General features: G+C 39.5%; 1 protein-coding gene across 1 annotated transcript in view; it reads right to left on the reverse strand.

Moving 5' to 3' along the window:
* LOC308553030 (uncharacterized protein) overlaps positions 1 to 22072 on the reverse strand; it is an 85043-nt gene that overhangs the window by 18112 nt on the left and 44859 nt on the right. The window contains exons 17-19 of the mRNA XM_081128540.1: positions 12510 to 12560; positions 7116 to 7149; positions 4649 to 4709 (exon numbers count right to left, since the gene is read on the reverse strand). Of these exons, the coding sequence (XP_080984666.1) occupies positions 4649 to 4709; positions 7116 to 7149; positions 12510 to 12560 (146 nt within the window). The remainder of the gene's footprint in view (positions 1 to 4648; positions 4710 to 7115; positions 7150 to 12509; positions 12561 to 22072) is intronic.

Genomic DNA, 22072 nt, shown 5'->3' on the forward strand with positions numbered 1-22072 from the left:
TGGGAAGAGGAGCCCACATAATATCTGGCTCTGAAAATCAGCAAGGATTCTGTCCTCCAGGAAGAAATGGGAGTCTGCTGGAAAGACAGGAGCCCTCTTAAAAGGCCAGCACACAAGTCTTATTCCAAACACTCACTCTGGGACTATGAAGAAAGGGTGTCTCACAGTGGAATGGAGTCATGCGAGGCGAAACTGCTTTGAATGGCTCTGGGAAGAGAGCTGAAGGTATGACCTCTGGGTCCTTCCCTATGCTGAGCCTCTCTCCCACAATGCCCACAGATGCCATCATTCCTGGGTCAAGCACTCCCTTCGTTATAGCATCAACCTGGGGAATCTACTAGCCCCACTGTCCTGACTCCCTGATCTCTACCCTATGGAGCAACACACTACAAAGGAGTCAGCTGCCTGGGCCTATTGTGTAGACTTCATGGAGGTCTCTTGAGGTGGTCTGGTGGACTAAAGGGGTGTCAGAGGCTAAGTTGTGTAACTTTGGGGTGGGGGCCATTTTTCCCTTGCAGGTCTAAGGCCACAATTCCAATGAAGAGCCCTCCCTTCACACAGCCAAATCTTGGCCTTCTGGGGCCTGATGAATTCTGCTGGCTTTTACTCTAATGATTCCCTGAGGCCCCACCCAACCCAACCACAAAGGTCCACGGATACCCCGTGGGTGGTAGCTGGCATTGGTGTATCCTGTAACTTTTGCTGAGTAGCCTCACACTCAGTAATGAAACTGACTTTGAATCTGTATCAATCTGGTGAACACCACTCTCACCTACCTGATGACTCACTTACCTCATGCAACTCACATACCAACAGGAGCTTTTTCAGTGACTGACCCCAACAGAAAGCTAGTAGGGAGAGGTGGATCTCAGGGTGACTTGGGCTTTTTGCTCACCTGCCCCACAGGCTTGGTGCTGGTGGAAGGAGGCGTTGGTGTGCAGCTTGGCCCCTCCTAGGCACACCCAGGCACAGCAGAGTCAGTCACAAACCCTGATAGCTTTGTAACTCCACACAGGTTGCCCAAGGGAAGTCACTGGCAGAACCTGACTTGCACCAGAGTCCCTCCCAAGAGGACCAAGTACCAATACATGTGGTGGGGGGCTTCAGAGCATGATCCAATTAGCTCCATGAAAGCGACGCCCAAAGATTTCTGCAGGCACCAGACCATGTTGGTGGAAATAACTCAACATGGCATCAGCTTTCACACTGCAACACAGTGCATACCGTGGTCAGCCAGCCTGAGAAACAACCCCATCCATGAACAGGCCAATATCAATCAAGACTCTACAAAAGGAGGGCTCACATAACACACACAAGTGACTTTCCTGGAGCACCTAGCTCAGGTGATCAGAAAGATTTTGCCACTGAGCCTCACAAGACACCTAATACATAAGGTTATTATACCAAGACTGGGGGGCATACCCCATACAAAGAAACAAATACAAGGAGGCAGCCAAAATGGGGAAACCAAGAAACATGCCCCAAATGAAAGAACAAGAAAAATCCACCAAAAAAGAACTAAATGAAATGGAGGCAAGATATGCACCAGATACAGAATTCAAGAACATGGTTACAAAGATACTCAAGGAACATAGTGAGAACTTCAATAAAGAAATAGCTAGTATAGCCTGGGCCAGTGTGGTTCAGAGGTTGAGCATCGACCTATGGTCCAGGAGATTGTGGTTCAATTACCAGTCAGTGTACATGCCCAGCTTTCAAGCTTGATCCTCAGTGGGGGTCATGCAGGAGGCAGCAGATCAATGATTCTCTCATCATTGATGTTTCTCGCTCTCTCTCTCTCTTCCTCTCTCTGAAATAGAGACGTGTTTAAAAAAAGAGACAGCAAGTATAAAAAAGGACAAAGACACCATATAAAAGAAGCAGTAAGAAATGAAGAATACACTAGAAGGAATGAACAGAAGATTAGATGAAAAATGGAATAGAATCATTGATTTAGAAGACAAGGTAGCAGGAAACACCCAATTAGAGCAACAAATAATAAATTAATTAATTGAAAAAATTTTTTAAAAATGAGGCTAGTTTAACAGACTTCTGGGACAACACAAGCATAGCAATATCAACATTATAGGGGTGCCAGAAGGAGAAGAGAGAGAGCAAACAATTGAGATCCTATATGAATAAATAATGACTGAAAACTTTCCTGACCTGGTGAGGAAGAAAGACACACAAGTGCAGGATGCAAAGAGAGTCCCAAGCAAGATGAACACAAAAAGGCTCACACTAAGACACTTCAAAATTAAAATGGCTAAGTTTAAAGACAAAGAGAAAATCTTAAAAGCAGAAAGAGGAAAACAGATAGCTACCTACAAGGGAGCCCACATCAGACTGTCTGATGCTTTCTCAACAGAAACATTTCAGGTTGGTAGGTATTGGCACAAAATATTCAAAGTAATGAAAAACAAGGACCTACAACTAAGACTACTCTACCCAGCAAGGCTATCATTTAAAATTGAAGGAGAAAAAAAGAGCTTCCCAGGTAAGCTAAAGGAGCTCATCACCAACAGACCAGTATTAGAGGAAATATTAAAGGGACTTTTATACAAAGAATATGAAAAACAGAGGGGACATAATTATAAAGAATAAAATAAGAATAAGGGTGTACCTATCAATAATCACTTTAAATGTAAATGGCTTCAATGCTCCAATCAAAAGACATGGAGTAGATGAATGGATAAGAAAACAAGATCCTGTCTGGCTGGGCTTGGCTCAGCGGTTGAGCATTGACCTAGGATCCAGGAGATCACAGTTCACTTCCTGGTCAGGGCACATGCCCAGGTTGTGGGCTTGGTCCCCAGCTGGGGGTGTGCAGGAGACAGCCATTCAATGACTCTCTAATCATTGATGTTTCTATCTCTCTCTCTCCCTCTCCCTTCCTCTCTGAAATCAATAGATATATTTTTAAAAAAGAAAAAAGATCCCTACCTTTGCTGTCTACAATACACCCACCTCAGCGAAAGATATACACAGACTGAAAGTAAAGGGATGGAAACAGATATTTCCTGCAAATGCAAACAAAAAGGGCCCTGGCCAAGTAGCTCAGTTGGCCGTCCTGATACGCCAAGTGTGTGGGTTCAATCTCTCATCAGGGCACATACAAGAAGCAACCAATGAATGCATAAATGAGTGGAACAACAAATCAATGTTTCTCTTTATCCCTCTGTCTCTCTCTGTCTCTCTCCTTTCCTCTCTCTCTCTCTCAAGTCAATAAATTTAAAAATTAATTTAAAAAATTTTCAAATGCAAACAAAAAAGCTGGGATAGCACTACTTTGATCAGACAAACTAGAATTTAAAACTAAGGCTACAACAAGAGACAAAGAAGGTCATTACATAATGATAATGGAATCAATCCAACAAGAAGAAATAACCCTTGTAAACATACATGTACCCACCATAGGAGCACCTAAATATATAAAGCAAATATTGGTAGAATCATAGTTGGGGAGTTTAATACCCCATTGACATCAACGGTGAGATCTTCCAAAAAAACAAAAACAAAAACAAAATCAAAACTGCAGGGTATACACTTTTTTCAAGTGCACATAAAACAGTTTCCAGGATAGACCACATGTTAGACCATAAAACAAGCCTCAATAAATTTAAAAAGATTGAAATCATTTCACACATCTTCTCCAACCACAATGGTACGAAACTAGAAATCAATTGCAAAACAAAAACAAAAACAAAAACAAAACACCACACAAACACATAAAGGCTAAATAACATGTTACTAAACAGTGAATGGGTTAACAATGAGATCAAGAAAGAAATCAAAAGATATCTTGAGACAAATGAAATGATAACAGACCACCCAAAAATCTATGGGACACAGTAAAAGCAGTCCTAAGAGGGAAATTCATAGCAATACAGGTTTACCTCAAGAAACAAGAAACCTCAAATTAACAATGCAAACTTTCACCAGAATACATGTTTTAAATGAGCTCATCAGATTGTTTTAAAATGTGTAACATGACCTTAATTTGATCAACTGATTGATTGTTGTTATGACAGTATTCTATCTTTCGTGAGTCAAGTTCACCAAACATAAAGTTAACAATTTTAAAGTGAAAAATGTAGTAGCATTTGCTACATTTACAATGTTGTACAATGATCACCTCTATCTAGTTTCAAAACTTTTCATCACTCCAGAAGGAAACCCCATTCCGATGAAACAATAGCTCCCCATTCCCCCTATTGCAGTTTCTGGCAACCATTTGTCTGATTTCTGTCTCCATAGATTCACTTATTGTAGAAATTGCATGTAAAAGGAATCACGCAATAAAACAGACAAATTTTCTGCTTTGGCTGGTGTGGCTCGGTTAGTTGGACCATCATCCCATGCACAGAAGGGTCATGGGTTCGATTCACAGGGCACATACCCAGGTTGCCAGTTCAATCCCAGTTGAGGCACACTCGGGAGATAGCCTCTTGATTTTTCTTTCTAACCCTTCCTCTCGCTCTAAAACCAATTTAAAAAATATATATCCTTGGTTGAGGATTTAAAAATAAAAAGACTAATTTTCTGGTACAAACCTAAAGGTAGTCTACTACAAAATTTTAAGAGTAAGTGCTACCATGCAAAATTAAATTGAGGGCAGGAAAATTCATTTCACAAGAGAGCACATTACCTTGAAATCTTCATGGTGGGATATAGGAACTGAATCATTAATGCCAGGTTTGCTGGAAAGTCTTTACAGTAAAATATACAAACAAACAAACAAACAAAAAGAGTGAGTTCATTTCTTTAAAAAAAGCAACAAAAAATTTTAAGCGAAAAATCAGCTATCTATGTATCAAATGAAGATTCTTGATATAATTAACATCAGGCCCCTGTTTTAGAAAAGCTTTTAGTTATCTATTTCTGCTGCCACCTCTTCCAGCCTATGAACTATTTAATGAAGACACACTCTGCTTGAGATTAATTTCTTTTTACCACTTAATGGCTAACATAAATTTGTTACCTGAACTGGAACAAATCTGATGACTTAAACCAAGGTAGAAAGATACACTGTCTCTTCCCCATCATCTGTCCCTGGTTCAAAGACTAATCTACATCAGTAAAAAATGGCACTCTTGATTCTTGAGCATGGAAACCACTTATTAAGGAGAACCCATTCCTTCCTTTTACCCTAAAACTGTACAGGAAGTTCCCTGAAATGGTTAAAAGTTAAATGTCCAAATGTCAATGAACAAATTTATGTGTTCTTAGCCTTCCCACTCCCAGATCACCCTTCTGCAGACTCAATGACAGTCTTCAACCTTTAAATCTTCAACCTATGAAGGCACAGACTCCTGATACAAGGCTGGGCTCCAATTACCAAGAATAGGAGCTCTCTATTTCCCTGCTCCTGGAAAACAAACTAAATGGAGTCTCAGTGATTCACTCATAATATAGGCGTGTTATCAACTACCCAACCCCATTACTGATTTGACAGCTAGTCCTGCCCCTGCCCAACCCTGCGTGTACATGGGAAGCACATCAGCTAATTGGGAAAAGAGGTAGAGGTGAGAAGACACCTGCCTTGGGCCATAGATCTATGTCGTTCAGCAATCTCCAGTCCCCTAAGACTCAATGGGACCAAAAGCCCCACTCTGTAAGTCAGAGTTCAGGTAGATAATACCACAGTCCTGCTTGTGATCAAAAGAATCTTTCCAGTGGCTCAAAGTATTTTAATAGCTTTCTGTAATTGTCCTAGTTCCTCCAAATAAACAAACAAAAGAGCAGCAACCTCATCAGGATTCTCCTGAGCCCCTTTTTTTAATGTGCCTTTCTAGACAACTACCAACATCCTGTGGCTTCTTTCTTATAACTTATCATTAACTTGTCATGAACCCCCATATTCTCATCTCTTTTCTAAAACTCTAATTCCTATCCCAACCCAGTGTTGTTCATCTTGAAACTTGGGATTCCCCTGTTAATTCCACTCCTAACCTCTATCCACTGTGTTCACTAGACCCATTCCCCATATTTCTATTATTAAAACACTCACCTACAGGATGATAAAGAGGGAAGATTATAACACTTAGAAACCTGAGTTTACATTTCATTTCCACCACTTACTATGTTCCAAAGAGTCGCTTTAATCTCTTGGAGTTTCAAATTCTACATGTGAACAACCACTTGACCAGGTTATGAAACACAGGTTGAAGTGCTAGAAGGTTTTCTCATTAATTAATTGCTAAAATTCCTTAAACTCCTGAAATTCTATGTGCCTTTGATTCTGTCTATAGAAAAATGGAGAACACCACCGCTGGCAGAAGTGGGAAAAAATAGCACAATGAAAGAAACACCAAAAATAGAGAAGAAAGTAAAAATATCAAGAAAAGTCATGGAAGAGGAAAAAAGGACTCTAGGAAAAAAAGAAAAAACTTAATACAACTAGGCAAAGGTGCTAGCCTGAGGGGAAAACCAGACTGGGAAGTCAGTAAATAAAGTAGTCAATTAGAAATATCCTCTAAATAGATGTCGAATTTAATTAACATAACATGGTCTACACATAGACATTTGTTACTTACAGATAAGGAATTCATTTCTAGAAGAAGAGATATCATTATACCTAGAAACACTTGCCTGATTAGGCCTTGCTTGGATAAAACATTTGGTTCTGTGGCCATAGCTAACTGTGAAGTGCCCTACGGCCTTTAATGGGAAAAGGAGGTACTAGTACCACTGCAATTGTCAAGTATAGCAAGACAAATGCTTGGACTAACTGGGCCTCTTAGAAAAACTCTAAATCAGAGTTAACACACAGTTAGATGTGACTTTCTGAGTTGATATGATTTGCATCCTTATCTCGATGCCAGTGCTGTACAGGGACTTATTCGTGTATGTTGAGGGACCACAGAATAGATTTGGGAGCCAAGTAGGTTGACAGTCAAGTCATGGGTCAGTAGTTGGAGTCATCGGTCAATTAATCAACCTCCCTGAATCACAGTTGCCTAATTAATAAAAAGTAAGCTATAATAGCATAGCTACTTTGCAAAGCTATTGTGATGACTATGTAACACATGTTAATTACATAATATTGGGCCTACCCCACAGTAGAACACTCTAGAAATGCATTTCTTAACTAACATAATTTTTTAAAATCCTACCTCCTTAAAGAGTCTTCTTCAGAGCTCTCACCCCCTATTAAAGAAAAAGTAAAATACACTTTAAAGCAACAATAGAAAAATACAGGACTTTAATGCTTTGTTAGGAAGGATTCCTTTGGGACCACACCTGAAGACTATACTAGAGTGAATAGTAATGATATAATGGATAGGCCATTAATACGTTAGGAACATTTACTTTCCCTTTTTTAAATATATCAAATGCAAGAGAAAAGAAAAGGGTGGGCTCCATCAAAATGTGATACCTACATATGAACTGCTATTTACAATGAACATAACCTTACCCAAACCCCATCAGACTGACAGAAAATGATATCATTAGGAGAAGCAGTATCATAAACGAACAATATCAAACTTAAGTAGCATGAGTTTTCTGGACTCCTGCCATGAAGAGCAGTTAGAAGAGGGTGTGCTTAGTTTGCTATAACACAATGGCCACTTCTCCAGCTCTTCAGTGAAGACTAGCTGGTTTAGGATGAAACGCTCTATCACAAGGAAATTTGGTCACTAAGCACTACACTTGGCAGCACAGCAAAACAAAGGAAACAGACCCTTTCTCTTCCTATACCCAACTGCGAGATAAGTAAGAAAGACTTTGATTCCAGTAGTATAAAGTATAACCCCTTGAGACTGTCTCCTTCCATTGCTAGAGTCTATCTGGACCCACCACATAGAGCAGCGTGGTTCAAACAGTTAGTGCCCTGCAGTAGTGCATGAGGTCATTTTTCTCAACCCTCCCCATTAGTGGCAAATGCCTACAGAAATCATGCTTTTTTGGCTTGTGTGGCATATGTCATCAGATCCTATGCTGATGAACAAGAACAAGCCACAAAGGACAAAGAACATCTTGGGTAACTATATTCAAGTACCTTAGGATTTTAATTTTTTAAACATTCAAAAAGATACCCACTATATGACTCCAACTATTCAACAGTCAGGAAAAGGCAAAACTATGGAGACAGTAAAAGAAGCAGTGGGTTCCAGAGCTTATGGAGCAGAGAGGGATGAAGAAGCAGAGCACAGAGGACTTTTAAGGCAGTGGAACGATTCTCTGTGATACCTAATGGTCCACGCATATCATCATACATTTGTCAAAACCCACTGAATGTACAACACCAAGAGTGAACCTTAATGTAAACTATGGACTTTGGTTGATGATGATGAGTCAGTGCAGGTACATCCGTTGTAATAAATGTACCCCTCCGGTGCAGGATGTCAAAACTGAGGGAGGCTGTGTGTATGGGGATGTGGGGTTTATGGGAACTCTTGTACTTCCCACTCAGTATTGCTATGAATCTAAAAATGTTTTAAAAAAATAATGCTTACTAATTGTTTTTTAAAAAATATCTGCTGAACCTGCTATTAACATAGAGCAACATATTAACACTATTTTCAAGACACAGGCAGCTTCAAAATTAATATAAAGATCCAGTGAGGAAACAACATGGCCGCATAGATAACAGCTGTACACGCTGCCTCCCACAACCACATCAAAATTACAACTAAAATACAGAACCACCATCACTCAGGACCTCCTGAAATCTGGCTAAACAGAAGCCCTAAAGGAGGGAACTGAAGGAGCACCGAGTCCGGCAGGAGGGGCGGAGAGGCGGGCGGATTGGGGATGAATCACCGAGAGGTGATTACCTGGAGCCGAAGGATAAACCTGGGAGGGACATCTTGGCAGTAGAGGTTTCCTAGAGGAGCGAGGGGTCTGAGCCTCATATCAGGCCCCCCAGCCCAGGTCTTCAGGAATGGGAAGAGAACGCCCCACAACTTCGGTCTTGGAAAACCAGCGGGGACTGTGGCCTAGGGATGCGGAGGCTGCGGGAGTCCCAGGCACCTCTTCTTAAAGGGCCTGCACATGAACTCACTCAGACACGCTCCCTCTGAGCCCCAGCTCTGGGCAGCAACTTGAAAGGATGTGGCCCGGCTGCGCATAGCTCAGCGGTTGAGCGTCGATCTAGTATCCAGGTGATCAGGGTTCAATTCCCGGTCAAGGTACATGCCCCTGTTGTGGGCTGCAGCTGATCAATGACTCTCTCATCATTGATGTTTCTATCTCTCTCTCTCCCTCTCCCTTCCTCTCTCTGAAATCAATAAAGATATATTTAAAAAAAAAAAAAAAAAAGGATCTGGGACATTTGGGGAGGAACTAACTTCCCTGAAATCAGAGTGAGAGGTAGAGGGGCAGCTTTCTCCCAGGCAGAAGAGCTGGCAGAGGCCATTGCTCCTTTCTCAAGCCCTCCCCCCACAGAGCCAGGAGGCAGGTGGCATATTTGAATCTCCACCAACTGACTCACACCTTTGGCCTCGCCCCGGTGATTCCAGGAGACCCGCCCCTCCCTACTTGCCAGCTCAACCAAGCCATTTCCAGTGGCTTTTCTATGCAAGTGGCCTCTCAAATCATTTGTTTAGGACTTTCCTAAAATCTCTCAAGCAAGCAGCAGCATGCCCCACATGTCTTGTGAGTGGCCACAGCCCTGGCACTAGTGGCAGCCTGCATAACTTGGCCTCTCCTGGACACCTCCAAGCCCAGCGCAAGTAGCAGCTAACTATGGTTTGCTGTGTAGCTCATGCTGGGTGAACTTGGGCAAGGCACTGGCAGAGGCTGACTTTGCACCTCCCAGGAGGCCCCAGAGACAGTGCACCTGGTGGTCAGACTAGACCACGCTGGATTATAACCCTACTACATCCACAAGTGAAACACTCAAGGGGCACAATTGGTGCACACCAAAGCTCCACTGAAGTAAATCCTGATCCATAGGGGTGCCTCCAGCACACTAGCTCTTTAGTTGTAGTTGCAGCTGGTCCTCATAGCCAATTGGCCTGCAGGTCAATTCCTCCCAGGGACACCAACAGCAACCAAGCCTCAACTACAACAAATCAGAGCACACAGCCCACACAGGGGAGCACCTAAAAGGCCCAGATCAGGTGACTGGGGAGGCTGAGCCACTGGACCCTACAGGACACCTACTACACAAAGCCACTCTACAAATTCCAGGAGACACAGCAGCTCTACCTAATACACAGAAACAAACACTTGGAAGCAGCCAAAATGTGGAGGCAAAGAAACATGTCACAAAGAAAAGAACAGAAGAAATCTCTAGAAAAGGAACTAAATGAAATAGAACCAAGCAAGCTAACAGATACAGAGTTCAGAATTTTGTTTATAAGGATACTCAAAGCACATTAGTAAGAGTACTACAAAAACAAGTGAGACCATCAATGAGATAATAAAGTACAAATTTGAAATGAAGGCTACACGAACTGAAATGAAGAATAATTTACATGGAATCAACAGTAGAGTAGAGGACACTGAGAATCAAATTAGCAATTCAGAACGTGAGGAAACAAAAAGCACTGAAACAGATGAGAAAAAAGAAAAAAGAATCCAGAAATATGAAAATAGTATAAGGAGCCTCTGAGACAACTTCTAGAGGCCCAACATTCATATTATTGGGGTGCCAGAAGGGGAAGAAAGACACCAAGTAATTGCAAACCTATTTGAAAAAATAATTACAGAAAACTTCCCCTACCTGGGGAAAGAAATAGACTTACAAGTCCAGAACGCACAGAGTTTCCCAAACAAGAGGAACCCAAAGAGGCCCACAGCAAGACACATCATAATTAAAATGCCTAAGGTTAAAGACAAAAAGAGAATCTTAAAAGCTGCAAGAGAAAAGCAGTTAGTTACCTACAAAGGAGCACCCATACAACTGTCAGTTGATTTCTCAACAGAAAATTTGCAGGCCAAAAGGGAGAGGCAAGAAATATTCAAAGTGATGAAAAACAAGGAACTGCAACCAAGATTGCTCTCTCCAGCAAAGCTACCATTTCGAATTGAAGGTCAGATAAAGAGATTCAAGGATAAGAAAAAACTAAAGAAGTTCATCACCACCAGACCAGCACTACAGGAAATGTTGAAGGGTCTTCTTTAATAAAAAGCTAATGAACAAAAGAATCTGACAAACTAAATAGATCCAGAGACACTGACGCATGCAACAGATGATCATATTTCAGAGAAAAGAGGGAAGGGGGATGGAGGGTGGGAAGAGATTAACCAAAGAAGTTATATGCATATATGGGTAACCCATGGACACAGTCAATAATGGGGTAAAGTCCTGGGGAGGAGGTGGGAGCGAGGTGGAGGGGATCAATTGGGGGCGGGGGAATGGGACACCTGTAATACTTTCAACAATAAAGATAAATTAAAATTAATAAATATATAAAAAAGAAATATCCAAGTATCAGAATATGGATATTATCCCCTCAATTGAATGAAGCAGATGAAAAGATATAAACAAGCAAATGACTTGAATTGTATATGTACTAGGAAAGGTAAGAAAAACACTGATAAATGTCATTGACTATCTTCTTTATAATTATAAACAGGGAATAAGTGCAATATAAATCAAAACTAAATCATACTTATAATTAAAAGACAATTTTTATTTTTATTTTAAATCAGAAATCATCATGCTGATTTTATCTAAAAATGATCTTGAAACATTATTTGAATAAAAAGAAAAGATTATAAATGCCTAATATTGCTCAAGTCATTTATATACAAATACCTGTGAAATACTCACCAAGAGTAACAAAAGTGGCTGGCATTGCTATTAAATATGCATGATGCAACTGAAACCAGCACAATGTTATATAATCATATTACTTGCTTTAAAAATAAAATTTTAAGTCAATCCCAAAAATTCAGTCAGGACAATAACTGCTGGGCAGAAAAATATTACACAGCAAGCCTAAACCAGCTATCCATAGAAAGTCTTACTCAAATGGCTAACCCTGGGTTGGTGCCAGATAAGCTGAATCAGGAGAGGGTATACACAATTTCTTAACAGGTAAGGAGGGGTTCACTGCGACTAAAAACTTTGAACAACCAATGGGATTCATTCTGAACACTTGTTTTCCATCTGGCCATCTAGAATTTTGGCACACACTATGGGGAAGATGCTATGGGATGTGACTAGGGTGCCATAAAACCCTTGGCATTGAGTTTAACGAGACTCTGGAATTGGTAGGTGACATTTCACAAGTGTTGTCAGAATTTAACACTGGAATACTTGAGTATATCCTGGAAACTCCACAGGGAGAGAGTTCTTCCAAGCTTGTGCCTGGTGTCCTCCACACTTTGTCACACAAAACATTTCTCCTTGTTGATTGTCCTAAGACCCTTCCACTCTACTAAATCACAGGTAGGAGTAACACTACATGTTGAGTCCTATGAATCTTTTCAGTGCATAAGCCCACCTAGGTGTGAGTTAAGGAACACCTAACAGAATGGCATTATGTGGCATTTTTATGACGCAGGATGGTATGTTCCACATGATTAGAGGAAGACGGTGATTTCCAACATACCTCTCCGGGAGTCTGTTTTTCTTAATACTTCTTTTGAAGATCCCTGTAGGACTATTTGAAGGAAGGCATGAAAGAGATAAATTAAACAATGTCAAAAACAATGTGAAAAAACCAAATATCCTATTTACTCAAAATGGAAAAAACAAAATCCAAATAATTAACAACATGTTTTACACAATGAAAGATGCTATAAATGAATTGAAACATTACACTGGAAATTCTCTCTAAGGACACTTTAATTCCCTTTTAAAACAGTTCTGAATGAATCAAGCAACTAGGATAGCGAAAGAAAAACAATAATTCTCAAAGATAGAACAACAGTGTTCTAGTGATTACAGAGTACTATTTCATTGTTTCTAAACTTTTCCTTAATATCTTAGGACACTAAAAACATGGCTCTCCTATGAAAGGCAGTGGTTGTAAAAACAAGGTAAAAAGTCAAAGAAACTGTTTCCAAAATGTAGGGAGAGTTACCCATGGATATCCGAACTATCTCAACATTTATGGGATAAAACTAGTCATTCCTGTTGAGCTGTTGCTCTTCCCTGTTCACCTAATAAAGTCCCATTCTGCACCACCAGTTCACACACCAGTGTGCACACTGGGGACCTATGAATGAACCATCTTAGATTTCTCTCTCCATGATAATATTTCCATTTAATTATCATGAAATCTTATGAACTAGACCGGTTTCCTTTCTCTTCTTTATTTTGCTACAGTCAATGGCCTAAGTCTAACAGGGGCTCTTAATGATGACTTGCACACTGGGCAAAATAACACCAAATATTACTTTCCTTCGGAAATGAAGATTCTTTAAGAAGAACAATACCAATCTCATTGGGATCCTTGATCACTGGCTAAGTGGAGTCGTTTTTATCCTTAAGCATTGGTTTGTGATTCCAGGAAAGTATTGTTCAGTTCCTAGTTTTAGTGACTTTTTGCTGAGACAAATCAATACGCAATAACAAGTATTTATATACTTAGTGTAATCCATTTGCTATAAAAACTAAACAAAAGATCCTGTCTTAACACATTAAGTTTCTCATACTGTGATTATAGAGTAAATACACAACCTCTTAATTTAAAATCCTTTTACTTTTTTTAAATAAAGATATCATATGGGATATTTGAAGTGGTGACTAAATAAATGAACTTCTTCTCCAACAATATTCCTCAAGTTTTAAAATCTCTTACAATTAACTGTTTAAATAATAATAAATACTAGTCTATTAAGGAAAAAATTAAGGAACACTATAGGAGCCCATCCAGCGTGATCCAGGAGTTTGTACAACCAATGGGATACATTCTGAACAGTTGCTTGCCCTCTGGCCATCTAGAATTTGGGCACACATTATAGGGAAGATGTCGATGTGACTAGGGTGCCATAAAACCCTTGGCACTGAGTCTAAAGGGACTCTGGGGTTTGGTAGATGGCATTTCACATGTCTTCTCAGAATTTGACAGTGGAATACTTGAGCACATCCTGGGAACTCCACAGGGAGAGAGACTTGCAAGCGGGTACCCAGGTCCTCCACACTTTGTCACACACACATTTTCTCTCTCCTGATTGTCGTATGATCCTCCCAGTCTAGGAAATCATAGGTAAGAGTAAAACTACATGTTGAGTCCTATGAATTTTCTAGTGAGTAAGCCCACCTAGGTGTGGGTTCAGGAACCCCTGTCAGAATGGCATTATGTGACAGTTTCATGATGTGGGATGGTATGTTCCATATGATTAGAGGCAGAGGGTGATTTCAAGCATACGTCTCTTGGAACTGGGTCTTTTTACTGCTTCTTCTGTAGATTGCAGTAGATCTATTTGAATAAAGGAAAAAAAAGATACCCATGGACACCCCAAAAACCTCAACATGTATGAAAAAAACTAGTCTTTCCTGTTAAGCTATTGCTCTTCCCTGTTCATATAATAAAGTCCCATTCTCCACCTCCAGTTCACATGCCAGTGTGCATGCTGGAGACCTATTAGTGAACCACCTTAGATTTCTCTCTCCATGATAACACTTACAATTAATAATCATGAAATCATATGAACTAGACCTCTTTCCTTTCTCTTCCTTATTTTGCTACAGTCAACGGCCTTAGACTAACAGGGGTTCTTATCGATGGTTTTCACAAAGCAGAAAATAACAGCAAATATTATTTTCCTTCGTAAATGAAGATTCTTTAACAACAACAAAATGAATGTCATTGGGATCCTTGCCCACTGGCTAAGTGGAGTCGTTTTTATCCTTAAGCATTGGTTTCTGATTCCAAGAAAGTACAGTTCCTAGTTTTCGCGACTTTTTGCTGAGACAAATCAATATGCAATAACAAGTATTTATATACTTAGTGTAATCCATTTGGTATAAAAACTAAACAAAAGATCCTGTCTTAACACGTTAAGTATCTCATACTGTGATTATAGAGGACACATGCAACCTCTAAACTTATAATCCTTTTACTTTATTACATAAAGATATCATATGGGATATTTGAAGTGGTGAGTAAATAAATCAACTTCTTCTCCAACAATATTGCTCAAGTTTTAAAATCTCTTACAATTAACTGTTTAAATAATACTAAATACTAGTCTCTTAAGGAAGAAATTAAGAAACACAATAGGAGCCCATCCAGCATGATCTAGGTGTGTGTACAACCAATGGGATTCATTCTGAAAACTTGCTTGCCATCTGGCCATCTAGACTTTTGTCACGCACTATGGGGAAGATGCAGATGTGACTAGGGTGCCATAAAACCCTTGGCACTGTGTCTACAGGGACTCTGGGGTTTCGTAGATGACATTTCACATGTCTTCTCAGAATTTGACAGTGGAATACTTGAGCACATCCTGTGAACTCCACCGGGAGAGAGCTCTTGCAAACGGTTACCTGGTGTCCTCCACACTTTGTCACACACATTTTCTCTTTCCTGGTTGTTTTATGACCTGTCCACTCTAGGAAATCATAGGTAAGAGTAAAACTACATGTTCAGTCCTATGAATTTTCTAGTGAATAAGCCCACCTAGGTGTGGGTTCAGGAACCCCTATCAGAATGGCATATGTGACAATTTTACGCTGTGGGATGGTATGTTCCACATGATTAGAGGCAGAGGGTGATTTCAAGCATACCTCTCTTGGAACTGTGTCTTCTTATTGCTTCCTTTTTGGGTTGCAGTAGATCTATTTGATTAAAGGAAGAAAAAGATAAATGAAACGATGATGTGAGAAAACAATGTGTAACAAAAAAAACAAGGTAATTTCCTCCAAATAGGAAAAGCAGAATCCTAATGATACAGAGCCTGATCTCCTATATGCAAGTGCCTATAAATGAAATGAAATATCACACTGGCAATTTTCTCTAAGGACATTTAATTCCTTTTTACAATAGTTCTCAATAAATCAAGAAACTAGGATAGCAAAAGCAAAACAATAATTCTCAAAGCTAGTACAACAGTGTTCTAGTGATTACAGAGTTCTATTTCTTTCTTTCTAAACTTTTCCTGAATATTTTATGATACTAAAAACATGGCACCCCTATGAAAAGGAGTTGATGAAAAAACAGGGTAAAAAGTCATAGAAATGGTATCCAAAATGTTGGGTGCATTACCCATGGATATTGCAAGAAACAACATGTATGGAAAAAAAGTGGTCTTTCCTGTTGAGCTGTTGCTCTTCCCTGTTCATCTAATAAAGGCCCAATCTCCACCTCCAGTTCACACGCCAGTGTGCACACTGGAGACCTATGAATGAAACCTCTTAGATTTCTCTCTCCATGATAATATTTACATTTAATTATCATGAAATCATATGAACTAGACCTCCTTCCTTTCTCTTCTTTATTTTGCTACAGTCAACGGCTTCAGTCTAACAAGGGCTCTTAACGAAGGCTTTCACCATTGGGAAAATACAAGCAAATATTATTTTCCTTCGTAAATGAAGATTCTTTAAGAAGAACAAAACCAATCTCATTGGGATCCGTGCCCACTGGCTAAGTGGTGTTGTTTTTATCCTTAAGCATTGGTTTCTGATTCCAGGAAAGTATTGTTCAGTTCCTAGATTTAGTGACTTTTGACTGAGACAAATCAATATGCCATCACAAGTATTCATGTACTTAGTGTAATCCATTTGCTTTAAAAACTAAAAGAAGATTCTTTCTTAAAAAGTTAAGTTTGTCATAATATGATTATAGAGGAAACATACAACCTCTTAATTTAATTCCTTTTGCTTCGTTAAATAAAGATATCATATGGGATATTTGAAGTGGTGACTAAATAAATGAACTTCTCCAACAATATTGGTCAAGTTTCTAAATCTCTTACAATTAACTGTTTAAATAATAATAAATACTCGTCTATTAAGGAAGAACTTAAGAAACACTATAAGAGCCAGTCCAGATTGATCTAGGAGTTTGTACAAACAATGGGATTCATTCTGAACAATTCCTTTTCATCTGAACATCTAGAATTTTGGCACATTGTGGGAAAGATGCCGATGTGCCTAGGGTGCGGTAAAACCTTTGGCACTGAGGAAAGGGACTCTTGGACTGGTAGATGGCATTTCTCATGTCTTGTCAGAATTTGACAGTGGAATACTTGAGCACATCCTGGGAACTCCACAGGGAGAGAGCTCTTGCAAGATTGTGCCTGGTGTCCTCCACTCTTTGTCACACACACCTTTTCTCCTTGCTGATTGTGTTATGATACTTCCACTCTAGTAAATCACAGGTAGGAGTAAAATTCTATGTTGAGTCCTATGAATTTTTCTAGTGAATAAGCCCACCTAGGTGTGGGTTCCGCAACCCCTAACAAAATGGCATTATTTGGCCTTTTTATGATTCAGAATACTATGTTCCACATGATTAGAGGCAGAGGGTGATTTCAAGCATACCTCTCTTGGAATCGGTTCTTCTTGATGTTTCTTTTGAAGATTCCTGGAGATCTGTTTGAAGAAAGGTATGAAAAGATAAATGAAATGGCAGCAGAATACAATGTGAAAGAAAAAAACAAGGCAAATTACTCAAAATAGAAAATGCAGAATCCTAATGACAGACAATATGCTCTACTATATGAAAGTGCATATAAAGGAAATGAAACATCACACTGGCAATTTTCTCCAACTAAGCAGGATTTCACTCCTCTGTACAATAGATATGAATCAATCAAGTCACTGAGATAGTGCTAGAAAAACAACAATTATCAAAGATAGTACAATAGGGTTCTATCGATTACAGACATCTATTGGTTTGTTTCTAACATCTTTCTTAATATCTCATGACACTAAAAATATGTCTCTCCTGTGAAAGGTAGTTGTTGACAGGACAAGGTAAAAGTCAAAGAAACTGTATCCAAAATATAGGGTGAGTTACCCATGGATATTCCAACAAACTCAACATGTATGGGGGAAAACTGGTCTTTCCTGTTGAACTGTTGCTCTTCCCTGTTCAACTGATAGAGTTTTATTCTCCATGTCAAATTCACATGCCAGTGCACAAGGTGAAGAAATGTGAATTAACCAGCTTAGATTTCTCTCCCTCTACTAACTTTTTACCCTTAATGGTCATGAAATCCTGTGAACTAGACATCTTTTCCTTCTCTGCTTTATTTTGCTACTGTCAACTGCCCAAGTCAAACAATTGGCTTTCACAGGGGCAAAAATTATACAATTATTATTCCTTCATAAATTAAAATTTTTTAAGCAGAACAAACGAGAAAGACATACGCTTAGAAAAACACAATAATCTTCAATGGAATAAATTGACCCTCCTGACTTGATTTCAGCATGTATGGGTGAGAGCTTCATCATGCCCTGAAGGTAGTCCAAGGAGGCAAAGCTTCCTTTGTCTTTCATTGTCTTTATGTGGTTTCCTTCAATCTGTCCTGTACATGAGCGCTTTGCAAACTAGGGACTATGGGCAATAATACAACCTGTCATCTGGTTTTGTACATAAAGTCTCACTGGAACACAGTCCTCCCTTTTCCTTGACATATTGTTTGTGAGTGCTCTCACACTACAATGGCAGACTTGAGAAGATATGACAGACGACATGACCTAAAATCAGCACCTTTACAGAGAAAGCATCCTGATCACCCCTTCATATCAAAACCAGAGTGCCCCCAGCAAGTGTAATCTTATGACACATCTGCTCAGTGCGCTCCAATGAATCCCTGTAGTAAATATGGCTGACCCTCTACCTTAGTCTTCCTTCTTGCTTGAGATCCCCAGCTGTATTTGGACACTTACTGTCTTGATACACAAAGAGAAATGATTATACTAAGCTAATCACAGTACCTAGTTTACCACTAAGTGTTTTAGGAGTGAGCATGTGATGTACCCCAAGCCTATAAAATGTTAGCCGAAGTCAACTGCAAGCCCCTCAGTTTTCCTCATATTTAAAAGAAACATATAACTCAGCATCACCAATCAGGGAAATGCAAATGAAAGCCATAATGCAGGACCACCTCAGACTCTCAGAATAGCTGTCCTCAGATAGAAATAAATAAATAAATACATAAATACATAAATACATAAATAAATAAATAGTGTTGGCAACAATGTGGAGAAAAGAGAAAGCCTCCCACTCCACTTGTGGGATTGTAAATTGGTACACTTAGTATGAAAAACAGCATGGAGATGCCTCAGAAAATTAGAAATAAAACTGCCATTCCACTTCTGGGCATTTCTTCAACAAAAGCAGGAACACAGATTTGAAAAGATATCTGCACCCCTATACACACTGCAACATTATTTACAATAGCTAAGATATGAAAGCAATGTAGGTGTCTTTCGATAGGTAAAAAGAAGACTTAACAATATATGTTATAAATGAAATATCACTCAGACATGAAAAAAAGGAAATCTTGCCATTTACCACAACATGAAAGGACCAAGAAACTGTTATGCTAAGTGAAATAAGACGATGACAAATATAGTATGTCTCACTTACATGTGGACTCTAAAACGAACAAAACAAACCAAACAGAAAAACAACCCATAGCTATAGGGAATAAACTCATGGTTGCCAAAGGCTAATGAGTTGAGGAGACGCATGAAAAAGAAGATGAATAAGAAGAGAATCTTGCAGTTATATCATATGTGAGCACCCCGGACGCAGTGTACAGCACAGGACATGCGTCAGTACCGTAGTAACTTTGCACAGACATAGAGGGTGACTAGACTTAGCGTGGTCATCACTTCTTAAGTATGTAAATGTGAAACCACCATGCTGTACACCTGAAAGTTATATATTGTGTGCCAACTATACTTTTAACAGGAAATTTCAAAGGAAAGGAGAAACGCATAAGGAAAAGCAGGCCTTCCAGCCTTTACACACTGTCATGTGAGAATATGATGCCTCGGAGCCATCGCTAGGCAGCTGGCCAGGAAAGGAAACATTAACGCTGACAACCATGCACCTGGAAAGGGACAACTGGGATCCTGATGACATCAAGAAAAACCAAAACAATCCTGGTTCCTATTGCTTTGGCCACAGTTAATTAGGCCATCGATCGTCTGAAGCGAAGACCATTCTATGTGACCGACAGCCCAAGGCTTATAGGGTAAGATCTCTTCCTTTCTGGTGTAGGAGACTTTCATAAGCTTGCCTTCGCTAGGTATTAACCTCATTCCCAAGCATTCCCACAGGACACATTCTGCACCATCAAAACAGAACTGGGCATTAATGCTGCAAAGTTCTCTTCTACATCTGAGCCCCTGCACTGCTGTTCCCACTGCCAAACGGAAAGTTCCTCCAGCTAAACGTCACTCTTCTGTCCCTTTACCTGGCAAATTTCTTCCCCTTCTGCATGCTTACTTTACATCCCACCTACACATTTTATGTTCTAATTATAAATCTTCTATTTAATTGATTTCTGACAGAGACAGGAAGGGAGAAACAGAGAGAGATAGAATCTGTGATTTCTTTTTCCACTTCCTTATGCATTCCTTGGTTGATTCAGGTATGTGTCCTGACCAGAGACCAAACCGACAACTTACGCATTTGGGGACAATGCTTTAACCAACTGACCTACCTGGCCAAGGCCTCACCCACATTTTTCAAACTCTAGTCCTTGTCATGGCTCTAAAGTGTCTGGCACATACTACACACCAATGAAAAGAATAAATAATGACAAGGGTAAGCTCCTAGTGCACTCTGCCATCTAGTATGCATTGAGTGAAGCATAGGAAATAATAAAAATGACAATGATAATAAGCTCTTGGAGGGCAGGGAGCGGGTTTTTAAATGTTTGAATTCTGCAACATCAGTATAACACCTACCACCTAAATGATACCTGAGAGTTCAATAGCAAACCATTAAGAGGATCGATGATTAACTGAATTTTTAATTTTCTTTCAAAATTCTGTTTCTGAAAAACACACAGAAATAAACCAGGCACAGCTCTCTGATATTATGAACACCTTCAAGGTCAAACCTCTATTTCATCTTTATGTTTTGTATAATTTGAAAAACCAACTTACACAAGCTCTGGTTGAAGGTATACTAAGTTTAAGGTGTCCTCATGCATTTCACGTGGCAGGCACAATCAACTCAGTGCCACAGCTGGGTAGCACACTGCCATTCTACTTATTGTGAAATATTTCTCTGCTCTTATTATAATTTGTTAAGTCCGTGTAGCGCTATTTGAATATTTATTATGATTATCTTTTGAACAATGGCAATACAGCATGTGCTTCTAAGGAAATTAGTGTCATGACAATTATTCAACAAGTAGAAGGACTGTCTTTTTCTAATGAAGTCAACATGCCTCATTCTGTTTTGACTTCTGACGAGTGAAGTTGATCATAGTGAGACCTTGTTGGTATAATATGTAACATAACCTCTGCTTCTCAACTGCCATTGCCTCTGACTTCTGTACTACTGGTAGATGTTTAGAAACCAATCTCATTGGGATCCTTGCCCACTGGCTAAGTGTTGGCAGTCTTATCCTTAACAATTGTTTCTGGTTCCACGGAACTATTCTTCAGTTCCTAGATTAGTGACTTTTCAGTGAGACAAAGCAGTATGTAATAACAAGGATTTCTTTACTTAGTTTAATCCATTTGCTGTAAAAACTAAACAAAAGATCCTCTCTTAAAAAGTCCAGTGTGTTATACTGTGATTATAGTGGAAACCTACTACCTCTTATCTTAAAATCCTTTTATTCTTTACATAAAGCTGGGATATTAGAAGTCGTGACTAAAGAAATTAACTTCTTGTCCAACAATATTCCTCTGGATTTGAAATCACCTACAATTAACTGTTCAAATAACACTGAATACTAGTCTATTAAGGAAGAAATAAAGAAAAACTATAGGAGCCCACCCAGGTTGATCCAGGAGTTGTATAACCAATGGGATTCATTCTGAACACTTGCTTGCCATCTGGCAATCTCGTATTTTGGCACACACTATGGGGAAGATGCTGATGAGACTAGGATGCCAAAAAACCCTTGGCACTAAGTTTAACAGGACTCTGGAACTGGTAGATGGCATTTCATATGTCTTGTCAGAATTTGACAGTGGAATACTTGAGCACATCCTGGGAACTCCACAGCGAGACAGCGCTTGCAA

This window comes from Miniopterus schreibersii (genome assembly GCF_964146895.1).
Source record: "Miniopterus schreibersii genome assembly, chromosome: 1".
NCBI classification, from domain to species: Eukaryota; Metazoa; Chordata; class Mammalia; order Chiroptera; family Miniopteridae; genus Miniopterus; species Miniopterus schreibersii.